We start from the raw sequence: 12,969 nt of genomic DNA, 5'->3' as shown, positions 1-12,969 counted from the left end.
AAAAAACATAAAAGTACAGCTTTCATAGCAGAAGTAAACTAGCATTCTACTTTTTCAAAAATCAGATACTACCAGCTATTTTGCAACTCTTCACAGAGGGATTTTCCCCCAGAACTGTAATAGTTTTAACCAGTATATTTGCATCAAATATTCAAAATTTAAAGTGCGTATACCATATATAAAAATGTGTTTATATGTAAGTGAGGCTTAAAATATATTTTCTTGTATGCAAAAGGAGATTTCCTTTTGTTCTGAGTTTTGCTCTAGAAAACCTTTGAAAAATATTTTAAAAATATAGCCATTTCACCTTTCTCCCCGTATATAAGAACAATCCATATATGTTCTAAGTGAAAAATGAACAACAACAACAAAAAACCTGTTCAAAAACAGACTGTATTTAGTTATGTCAAGCAGGGAAGAAAATTGAAACAAAACACCATTTCTTATCACCCACCTTGCACGTGTCACACCGGCGCCCAATCACATTGGCTTTGCACTCACACTGCCCTGTCCGAGAGTCACAGATCTCTGAGAAGGAGCCATTGATGTTACAGTGACAGGCTACAGAGGAATAAGAAGCAGTTGTTAGTACGCTTCTTGGAGATACAGGTCAGACTAAAATACGTACGCTACTGAAGCTAACTTTAATAGCCAAACATTTACAGTGCTGCTTTTGCCACCATGAGAAATACAAGAAGGCGGGCCTGAGTAAAGCAGCAAGGCAAATTATTAAATCCCATATGATGACAATGCACATTTATCTATCCTTATTACTAAGTAATTTTGCTCCAAATTACTACTCTGAAGAATTCCACTTCCACTTAATAAAAAACTCATTTTATATGTGCCTCTCAGATCAAAATGAGGAGAATTAGAGCACATCACTGAGTACATGATGATGGAGAAACAGGTTTTGAAAACAACGCCTTTTGCAATTTGAATTGTGCGTGCCAAATCTCAGGACAAACTGGGTGATGAGAAAGGAAGGCCTCTTTCATTCTCAGGATCTGCTCCCTCAGAGCCACTTGGCCCTTGTCCCAAGCCCTGGGGCAGGCAGGATGGCAGTGGCAGAAGGAGGGTACAGACTCTCACATAGCTCTGTACAGGATTTAGCTACAGCAGTTCTGCCGTATGGTGTTACTATGGTCTTACTGCTGCACATGCAGGTCCTACTGCCATGCAGTTCAGTCTGTGTTAATATAGGAGACAGCAGACCGTGGCAGGCTGAGGAACTAGAGCAAGTTTGCCCTCAGTACCCTTGCTACAGTGGCAGTAACTTCTTCAGCCCCTTGCCCCAAGAGCTCCTCCTCATGGGCAGCACCCTGAGTGCAGCCCCAAGAGACTCCCATACCTCTCCAGCAGCAACAGCATCTTCATTCACAGAGGAAGCATAACCCAGCTGACTAGCCTCAATCATCACAATACCCTCTTGAGGATTTAAAACAACAATGAAAAACAACTGCTGCTTCTTCAGGAAAATAGCAATGCTTTTGACTTCTAAGTTCTCATGTTTTAGGAGAGGAGAAGCTTCTAGGAAGCTGTTCTACCACCTTTTATGCTCTTTGACCACAGTTATTTTGGCACACAGAGATTAGAAAAATCCCTTTAGCACTCACAGTGCAGAATAGAGGGATGTGATTAGGTGTGTTACAGGGTCTGTGACTATACAGCCCCCAATTCTATTAGCAGGAGCTGGTCCTTGCATGCCCCATTTCTTCCAGAGGTGAATGAATCCACATGTTTATCATTATCATATTCATCTCTATATTATACTCATCATATATATGAATACATATATTCACCATCTCTATATTATATTCATCATACTTCATCATTCAATTATATATTCATTTCTATGTCATATTCATCTCTATATTTATCCTTATTATATTCATCAATTTATTCTGTAAACCAGCATCCCAATCCACATTTTCCCTTCTTGCAGTGCCCTGACTGCATGTGTTTGGTCTTTTTCTCAACCTGACAGCTTCCTTTTAGGAAACACTTAAGAGTCCCAACAGCGAACACATGGCAATCACACCCTTGCATGTCACAAGGTACCACTTGAGATAAAGCACTTATATCTCATATACATATAGGCTGTTACAGGAGGATCTTCCTCATGACTTTATTGGACTTGCTAGACTGTAAACTGAAGGGTTTTTTTTTCCCTGTTTTCTCCCCACTTTTGAGGTATTATGCAACAGTTGTGTCATTTACATGAAAGCAGTTTTATGACTTGCCAGTCCGTTTGTGGCTTTATTTCTCAAATGTTTGCAAAGATATGTCATATACTGAAATAAATAACTGCAAAAATACGTGTGGCTCTAATGTCAGTCTGGAAGCCCTAATTCACAATGCTTCTTTGTGTCTTCAGAGGTTTTGGTCTCTTTAAGTTTCGTGATATATTTAAAAATTGCAAACATTTAAAAACACTTCTGTTGTAATTAACATCGCTTCTTGTTTCCTTTCACTCTAATTTTTCAGCACTCTAACATAATTTACCTCCTTCATCCTATATACAGCTCTGCTCTTTATCCAATTCCTTAATATATATGTTTTAAAATTACTGACACTCCAAACTATACACACAGTGATGAGAATTACATAAACATTTCAAGTAACTTTCCATTTACAATGGTCAGCAGTGAAAGATGATGTGTAAGCCTGAACTCACAAAAACACAGTTCTCGATGCAAATCAGCAGTTAGTATTTTACCAACATTTATATACAGACCTCAGAAAAATAGGCCTAAATCTTATTTGAATCTTTTTGCTTATCAAGCATATGACACCACAAAAATCCAAAAAAGAATTTACATTGTTTTTATAAACAGATGGCTTCATCCTATTTATATTACATATTACCCCAAATGGCATATGATGTATTCTTAGCTTAGCCACAGATGACTTTCTGAGCGCAACACAGTGGAAAGGCAGCATTTGGAAGCAAAGTCTTTGATAGTTTTTCTTGGCTCTGGCAGTACGTACATACAGAAGAAACATACAGTCAGGGCTATTCATCTACTAAACTGTTGCTCAATCTGATAAATTGCATTTATCTCACCTAAAGTCTTCCCATTCATTCACCTCTACTGGGAAAACTAGCTGTTGTTCAAACTTCAAATGGTTGCCATAATACAATAGAGCCTGTCAGAAAAATTTGTCTTACGTTCTCCCAAAATGACACTGGTCAAGACCCCTCTCATTCTCTCTCAATATTGATTATAAATATTTATGAGTGTGTATTTATAATCAATATTTATAATCAACCTACACATTTATTCCCCTCCATCATTTATATTTATGCACAGGCATACAGGCATGCCTGAGTGTTTGCTTTAATTCATCTCATGTCACCTAGCTGTACTACGATCAGCATAACCTGTAGCTATTTGTTTCAGCRCACTGTGCTGTTTCACTCTTGATCACCAAAACACAACCTGAATCTAATCAAACAAACCTAGGACATTCGCTCAGTGCTCTTAGATTTATTATTTTTTACAGCTACACCAAGAAATTCAGAGACGCTATAATAATACAAAGTTGTGCTGTCATTTGAAATGGTTAATGCACATGACAGCAGCACTGTACTTCAGAAAGAGCAAGAAACATTTCAAACAATAATTTGAGAGCAAAATTCATGCTTTGCAATACTCTTGGATTTGGCTTTTTAATAAGGAACGAAATTGAAAACAACAAAGTAAAGGCACAGCCCCTCTGATATTGTAGCTGCAGGGCAAACTTCATGGAAGTCTGCAAAGGAAATAAAAGATCACATGCAAAAAGAAAATCCACATGAAAGACGAAGAGAAGATGAATGCAAGGTAACTGTGAGCACAAGGAAATGAATATATTATGGGGCTCTCCTTGTCAGTGATACTAACGACAAAAGCAAAGCCTGTAATTCTACATTAAATATGTATTTATTTTTAATACTTTTTATTTTTAATTGTATGTTTTCTGAGCTCTCCTCATATTACATCTCTTTTCCATGCAGCTACCACTACTGTGGAAGTGTTCAAAGCAACAAACCTGTTGATGCCTGAGGAAGGGTGACAAGCTACTGGAAGCTATGATTTTTGAAATGCCCTGCTTTTTAAATCACTTTACACACTTAACACCCTACATTATACAATATCATTCATCATGAATGGTTAACTAGTGCAAAGAATACATGCGATTGTCCAACTTTTATCCTGCATTGTATAAAGCAGTACAGAAACCATATAAACAGGGATACGTCTTCATGGCTGTCTATGGTTGTATCTATATCAATGTTTCCTAGCCTTAGGAGAGAAACTTGGTGATGTTTTGTGTCTTGCTGGCTCCAGTGGAGTCTGCAGTGGTCCAGCAGAACATAGTATTCTTACTGTCAAACCGCAACCCGCTAATAGACCAAATCATGAGAAGGGACACCAGCGGCTCAGACTTTCATGACTGCAACACATGCTGCAAAAGCGTTCCCTGTGTTCCTGCACACAGCAACAAGACACTGGCCCAACTCTTTTACTTACATTTTATCCTGGTATAACACCTTTGTACTTGATGGAGTTGCTCTGAGTTTATTACAATAAAAGAAGAGGATTAAGTCCTAGTGGCAGCGAAATAAAATACTCTGTTCTTTCAGGACAGCCAATAACCTGTTGTATTCCATCCTCAGAAAGGGGTGGGATGATACATGGCCATTTTTAATTTAAAACCCACTGGTTCTGGCTAATAGCTGCATTCTGAATTGTGCCAGGAAGAACTCAGTGACAGCTACTGCCTCCTACAGAAGCAAGAAATCTACTGCTCCTTACAAGGATAGCTCCTGCTCCTACTGAATCTTCCATCTGCTCCCAATGATTTCRTGAAATCATTGTAGGGAAGGCTGACTCTGGAGCTGGGGCTCATTCTTAAACAACATGCCACCAACCAGCTGAGCAGTAGTAGCTTGCTGCAGTGTCAGGTATCTTCCTCCACAGTACCATAGGAAACTGAGCAGGAGCTGGTAGGCTCTGCTTTGCAGTGGGCAGGTGATTCGCTACATCTTGCCCTATCAGAGGCAGCAGCTCCCAACTCTTACCGAGCTCATGTGGTAGGGAGGAGGTCTCAAGTCCTGCTAAGTTTGGACCTTACAGTCACCGAAATATCATTCCCTCCTCCCTTCAGTGCCAGTCCTACTAGTAAATGGATTTTTTCTCTATGACTTATAGCATTTTTAATGTATCATTCTTATTTATTTGTATTTATCTTTGTGGATCTGACATTTAGTATAACCTTTTGCATCCATGCAATGCTCAGCTCTCCCAGGTTTCCTGCATGTCTGCTTCATTACTGCTTCAGCTACAGCAGGAAGTTTTTTTTAATAGGCTCTCCTTTCTATTTACTTTGAAATCTCCCTTTCCAAATGTAGATGCAAGTAGAACACTATTATTATTCAAGGTGTAAGTATACCATATCATTCTCCTGCTCACACACACAGAGGCACATTCTTCCTCTCAGGAACACTGATATAGAATAGATCAATTCTGTCAGGAGCAGTAAAAGTTCATGACTTACGTTGACAGTTCCTTGCATCAAGAGCATCTCCAAAATATCCATCAGCACACCTCTCACAATATTGGCCTGTTGTACCTGGCTTACATATCAGGCAAGCTCCAGACAAGCTGTCACAGCTGCCAGGAACGGAGAAGTCAAGGTTGTCATTACAMTGGCATGGCTGGCATGATCCCCCTGGTATTAAAGGTTGTCCAAAATAGCCTTCTGCACACCTAAGATAAAAGACACCATCATTTAGGATCCTTAAATAATCCTCTTACGAGAAATATTTAGTTTTGTTGTCTCACTAATAACTAAAAATGATTTGATCTTCTTTCAAGTGTTTCTTGTCTTTTTTCTCTCTGCCTCTTTCTCCTTTTTAACAACACTGTAGATACAGTACTAGCTGAAATCCTGCCAGCTCTGCTAGTAATTAGATTTCAGTGGGAGAAAAATCTTGTCACTGGCACTGAAGACGAGACAAAGCATAATAAGAAATCTGTCTATTGGCACCCTAGAGGAATTCAGGTCCATGTTAGATAGGCTTTGTATTTCAGCACATCATGATGTTCTTCTGTACTCATTTACCAGGAAGCTTGACGATTTTCTCCTTCCATCTTAAAGACTTGTTTGGTTTAGAAAAATAGGTTCAGAAAATAATATAGATATAAATTTGTTTGTTTTCCTAACAAGATCCTCCCTGGACCTACATTCCCCTGATCTACTGCATGGTCAGAATTGTTTAATGGATAGTTTATTTCTGTGTGGATGCAGATAATGAAAAGATTGCTTATATTCATAGGAACTGTGCTGGTGAATACTATACCTTCGTATAGCAAATTTTAACAGAGATATTTAAAAATATTACCTTCTTCTCTGCCTTTCCCACCAGCAATTTTCTGTGAGTCCCATGTAAAACAGGTTAGTGAATCTAACTTAACATCAGTGTGTATTTTAAAAGCAAATTTCTACTAGTCTCACAGCCTAGTCCCTATTTATATTCTGGTCTGCTTTCTCTTTCCATTACATTTGCTCACTCTTCACAGTAAGACCAACTTGTAAAGGGTGAAGAAAAGGAAGAAAAATCCCCCAGTTTTAGCTAATACTGCTATTCATGTAATCTCAGATGAACTCCAACTAGTGTAAAGAAACAGAAAGTACATAAACCACACAGCATAAATTAATGTTTCCTACTATTTTCAAGTCAGTTCAATTGCAGTTCTAATGTACATAGCCTCTCTCCTTTGTGACAGTACTGGATGGTATGGATGAGCAAGGATTTTGAGCAGCATCCCAATACAGAAACACAGAGTTCCACTATACTTTCACTTGTGCCCCATCAAGAAAACCTTTATGCTCACCAAATTAATCCTTTTCCTTAAACCTAGAATATCTCATGAAGCTTCCAAGCAGATCTTAAACAAAGCAGTCAAAACCTTTTAAAAAATATTATTTAATATAATTGGCAAAACATATACAAATGATGGATGACTGAGACTAGAGAGGAAATTATAGCTGGATCCAATCAAGTAGTTTTTTTGGTGGTAGGATATTACACAAACAGAGTTTTTTTTTTCCATTTTCTAAAAATATCCAAAATGCAGACTGAAGATGACATATTCATACAAACAGTTCAGTGGTTTAGATGCTTGTAGCACTCAATAACATGAATAAAATTTGCACAGTCTAGCCCACTGTGCTTTATTTCTTTTGCATAGCCATCTCTCACAATTATTTTCTCATAACAATAATACATCAAAATCTTGTCAGTGATCATTAGAACAATTCATGTATTTTATTTTCAGAACCTGTCACCAGTGTAGGCACATATTGCATCTGTTTGCATTCTGTGCAAAGAAACAGGTTTCTCTTCCCTGGATGGAGGATATCTCAGCAACCATAAAATTTTTCTTTACTTTTGGCAAACAAACTGGCATTTTTGTAGAGATGACATCTCAGTTACAAAGGAAACTTTCTTAATACAGATAACAATAACTCTGTTTTATCACAGCTGAAGAATAGCTAGGTAATACATGGAGTATCTTACAATACCTAAAATGGATGACGTGTGCAGCCTCACCCATGCTTTGGTGAGATCCTTCTCCCTTATCGTGGGAGTATTTGTCATAGATCTATAGCTTTTGGCACTACTAATCTATTTGACTTAATGTGTACTCGGTTTTGTCTTTCACTTTCATTTAGGCATTATTCTGTATTTGATAACATTCACAGAAACTTACAAAGTGGTTCACACAAAAAGTACTCCTGGGATTTGTGAGAAACGCGCTGCTACTCATATCCTCCTGTTAATAACAGCAGACTTTGATAACTCTTTGTATTCTCATCAGTGTAGACCTCGCCAATTAAAATTAGCATAAACCACCATCATCACAAAGCTACATTCTACTTATATACATACATTATCTTGAATTCAGATTCAAGATAATCCTGAGAGCAGGGGAAAACCAGCTAAACCTAAGAGAAGACTGTGTGCATACATCTACAGGTGAATTCTTCCACTTTTTCTTCCTCTTCTGCTGAAGTTGCAGGTGACATTAAAAAATCCACTTTCACTAATCTCATATTTGTTCCCTTTAGGGCATTTCCACTTCAGCTACTCTTTTCCAATTCAAAGCACTACACCTTTGGGAAGTTTCATGTTAAAAAACAATGCTTTATGTGACACGGAAAATTACTTTCATGCACTACAGAAAATACATATCTTATTAAATGATTGTCAAGTACAAGAAAACCCCCCTGAGATGAGAAAAAAATAAATAAGAGCTGGGAGGAAAGACATGTAAGACCGTTTCCATATTTTTCTCTYTTCCTCTTTCTATGTTTATTTGCACCCTCAAATTCAGGTGCATCCTATGACAGGCATCATCTTTTTTAATGCTTAATTTCTGTTTTTATCATTTGTTTTGATACAACTGGTGCCAAATACAGGGCTCCTATATAAATATATACATGTATGTATTTTGTGTATATACACAAATACTCATATACACACAGGCATTGCATACATTTCCTTATATTTATTGGAAAAATTCCCTTGAGATAGAGTTAATTTAGGCTGCAAAGTCAAACAGTGAAAGTTTGGAAATACTAATTTACAGTTGCTTTGAAAATTATATGCATCCAACCTATGTATGTGTTTGGGCAAAAGCCTGTGGAGAAATGGCCTATGAATATGCAATTAAAAATCTTAACTCTGACGCACAACATAGATACCGTTGCATGACCAAGAATAAATCTGACATTTCCTAACTTCAGAGTGCCTAGCTTTGCAACCTGTAAACAATCCTTCACAACACTTTTGTTGTATAAAATCTCCTGAACATTTGATCCTTTTCCCATCAGCGCTGCAATATGACTAGTACTTTTGGCCCTAGTGGAAGAATTATTCTAGGAGGAAAAAGGTTGCTGGAACCATACTCATGAATCAAGGAGTGCTAAAAAAGAAGCTAAACTCTATCCCCTTTTGTTTCTTTCCCCTAAAACTGTGAGCTCTTGCTCTGTATCAAGACTGTGTGGTTGGAAAATGCATAGCATAACAACGTAAATGTGTTGGGCCCAACAGACAGCTTGCACACTCTTTTTGACTTTCTCRCACACCCTTTGTATGGGAACTGGGAGAATACCTGTCCTACCCTGTACCCCTGGGAAAGTGGGCAGTGAGAGCAGGAAGAACAAATCTAAATTCTTGGGGAAAGGACTATATGGGAAAGCCTGGCCTGGCAACTATGGATATCTGGTAGCTCCCAACACGGTTTATATCTGCTATTATTTTGATGGTGTCAGGAGCCAGATCCTTCAGAACATTCAGCAATTTTGGCAACCGAATCCTGAAAAGTTCAAGTGAGAGAAGTAGCCATTTTTTTTGACATTTTACAACTCAGGTATATCTTAAAAAAAAAAAAAAAAAAAGAAAAAAACACAACTGGTGTAGCCTGAGGGATTTATCCATATTTCATATCAAAGGGTTTTGGTAAATCACTAAAGTGTTAATGCTTCATAAAAAAAGTCCCAAGAATCCTACATAATACTGTCCTACACAAACTAAGCACAGGATTTGTGACCTTATCTCCCTATAAGACGAGATTTTGGAGACCAAATAAGAAGTTGCAGTACAGAACTTTACCTAAAGCACTTCATGATAATTTAGGACTGTTCAGTTAATGAATCATATGACTCAGATCAGATGTCACTTTGCAGGTGCTAAAATGAAAAAGAATTTCATGTAAACTCTTTTAGCAATTATACAATCACTATTAATAGCAAAATGCAACATGCTTTCTGCTGTTCATTATTATTGACAGCTGTGGGCATTTCCAAGCAAATTGTTACAATTAAAAGCAAATAGTTCTACGAGCACTGGAATTAATGGCCTAGTTTCCAATGGATATATACCTCACAGTTACAAGGCTAAGGGATGATTATTTGCAGCAGGATGGTTGCTAATCAGCAGAGAGTAATCCCTCAGGCTACAGCAGTGCTTTTTTCTTGCCCTGTGAAAGTTTTCTTATGGGCAGGACATTTAATAATCTCTCTCTCATGTATTCTCTGCTGTTTAATTAGGTGTGAGTTCACACCATATCGTCTCCCTTAGCTATGTCCTAATCCATTAACCTCTATTCAGCTGCTTTTCATAAAACTTGCAGGAACAATTATCTTTGAGACCTCCTACCCTTCTGTCAAATTTGGTTCAAATTGACCCACAAGTTCAAATGTCATTGCAAGCAGCCAGCCAGACAGGCACAAAACGATCACACTAGTCTCATTTCCTTAGGAAATCAGGCTAAAATCCAAGCCTGCCACTTATTCAGATTCCACCCTATGGCATCTACAGCCTGTGCTCCACTCAGAAATAGCACTTGTTGCTAATGGAAGCTGTCAATGACCCTGCATTGACAAACTGCCACCAAAGTGCTCTTGATGTGATTTATTCCTGCTGTCATTAACTTCACAGGCCACTAGCTGAAAGGAGGGTGATGACTTCCAAGACAGGCAGGAAAAGACAGGCAGAAATAACACTCAGCAGGAGCAGACTCAGTGATGATGGGTGGAAACAGGTGACAGCCTGCACTCTCACTTTAGGACATACATAGCTCAGTAGGGGATTTAAAAGGAAGTAGCTGTGGATGTAAATTGGAAAAACAGAAGTACAGGATGATTCACAATGTATGGCCAGATTCCTGCTTTCCCGATTGGCTGCTCCTAACCCTTCATTCCTACCCTTCCCCATCCCCACCTGAATATTGTAACAATCTTCAGCGGCCTTACCTTTTCTAGGGTTTAGGTTGGAAAATACTGCAAGCAGCTCATGGGAGTGCCAAATGGCAGAAGCCTACTAGGAGACAGAAGCACCCATGGGGAAGCTGGTCACCTGGCTCCCCTACTCCCTCCTGAAAAAGGGGCATTTGCAGTGTCACAAGGGATCACGGTGCCTCAGCAAATGCTGATGCATCATGACCTCCAAACAGCTAGCAGAGTTCCCAAGGCACGCTGACTGCTCTTTAAAGCTGTTCCATGCATGTGAAATCCCAAGGGATGCGAAGGAGTGCAGACAGTTACGGTATTGCTTGTCTGCGTACTCTCTCCTCCTGTGCAAGGCGGTTCCTATGGGCTTCGCATTAGCACTTATCCTAGGCTCCTGTTTCATTTAAATTCTAAATGTGACCCTTTCAGAATAACAGGACATAAGAAGAAAGGTGGGGTCATTGGGGGTGGGAAATTTCTCTCTCACTATTAATGCGTCATTCAGAGCTGTCATAGCCAGAGACAGACTAGACATGACATTTTTATTTGTCTTTTTGTATACGTAGTAGTGAAGTTTATGAAATACATATTGAGCCTTTCTATGTATTTGACAAATAGAGATTACCTTTTTTGTCCCTAAAACCTAGCTTGTTCTACTTGTTAAATAAAGACTGTAACAGGAAACTAGAAGCAACAAAGATGTAAAATTTTATTTTTAAAAAATAATTAAAACCAACAAATAACTTATTGCAAGAACTGTACTCTGGCTGCATATTGACTTTTCAAAAAGAGACAACAATAATTTACTGAAAAATTGATTCACCATGCTCCAAACATTCAAATGACAAAAGAGACAAAATAATTGTAAAAATCTCAAAAGGGGCACAGAAAAGCTAGAGAGTCATTTAAAATAAAGGATTCTTACCTCTCAGCAAATGCTCCTTTGAAGCTTTGCACTTAACCATAAAGCAATAAAACAAGCAGTTTTTGATATACAGGATGGAAACTAGGATAAAAACTATTGCAACATGTAAGTACACGGACATCAGAGGAGGATGTAAAACAATTTCTTTGGCAAGTTTCAGAACATAGGGACGGGGACAAGAAGGGGAGGCAATAAAAAGGTAGGAGCAGTTCCATGTGGTTTAGACTTATGTTTCAGATCTCAAATGGTTAAAAGCATGGTGCTTACTTACCTTTCACAGCGTGGTCCTGCATACCCAATTGGGCATTCATCACATATTAATCCATTACTTCGGTCAAAATGGCATGTCGGGCTAAAGCTGTGTTGTTGATATTGGGCAAGAAGTGGGACAAGGAAGAAACATAAAGAAAAAATTATTAGCAGCATAGTTCTGTTCCCACTTCAGAGATCATTAATTTGCAAAACAGTGCCCAGGAAGAGTGCTTCTGGTCTAGCACATGGGGCTTAAGTTGACTCCAGCAAATAGAATTTGGAATGACTTTGCTATTTCTGCTGACACTGAATATAGTGTAATGGATGGCAGCATCCCAATAGCCTGTTATTACAGGACTGGAGCCTGCCACCGAGTGGTCTGTACACCATTAAAAAGGCAGGAATGTACAGCTGTTTGTTTGTGCCCCTGAGGGCCTGGCAAAACAATCTATGCCATAACATGGCCCCTAAACAAAGCTCTCTGAAGGACAACTGATTCGACAGCTCAGTTAAGTTTGTGTACAACAGACTGGGACAGGAACCGGTGAACAAGAAAGGGGAGGGGCAAAAAGGAAAATCTGGTGCAGCTTCCCAGAGAGTGCGTTTGAGTAAATCGAGTGGCAAAGACCTAAAGCAACAGGCCAGACAGTCACACTGAAGTTTAAGAATAGCTTGCAGAGTAGAAAGCTTTATCTCTTTGCTGTGCTCTACTTATTTTAGCTGTGATTTTACAAATAGGGATACCATAGTATTTGCAAGCTTCACCTCTCAATGACTGTGTTTAACTCCTAGCTGTGCTCCTTTGCTTTTTAGCATTTTGCTTTCTGTAAAGTTTTTTCCTTAATGCACTTTGATAAGGAAACCTCCTGACAAAAAGACAAACAGTTCAGAAGAAGAGGTAATCTATTCTACCATTCAGAAGTGCTCATCAGAGATACAGAAATGTGGGCACCTTTATGGGGCCTGCTGTAAATAATGGTACTCAATTCTAGTCAAGGGAAAAGGGA

At 38.6% G+C, this 12,969-nt stretch overlaps 1 protein-coding gene across 1 annotated transcript in view; it reads right to left on the bottom strand.

The window, feature by feature from the left end:
- The window catches only part of LAMA2 (laminin subunit alpha 2), a 288,465-nt gene that overhangs the window by 141,902 nt on the left and 133,594 nt on the right, over window positions 1–12,969 (bottom strand). Inside the window, exons 17-19 of the mRNA XM_026070008.1 lie at window positions 11,982–12,068; window positions 5,545–5,756; window positions 455–561 (exon numbers count right to left, since the gene is read on the bottom strand). Of these exons, the coding sequence (XP_025925793.1) occupies window positions 455–561; window positions 5,545–5,756; window positions 11,982–12,068 (406 nt within the window). The remainder of the gene's footprint in view (window positions 1–454; window positions 562–5,544; window positions 5,757–11,981; window positions 12,069–12,969) is intronic.

The sequence above is a fragment of the Apteryx rowi genome, unplaced genomic scaffold (assembly GCF_003343035.1).
Source record: "Apteryx rowi isolate R43461 unplaced genomic scaffold, aptRow1 scaffold_301, whole genome shotgun sequence".
Classification (NCBI taxonomy): Eukaryota; Metazoa; Chordata; class Aves; order Apterygiformes; family Apterygidae; genus Apteryx; species Apteryx rowi.
This window is presented reverse-complemented; position numbering and strand designations above follow the sequence as displayed.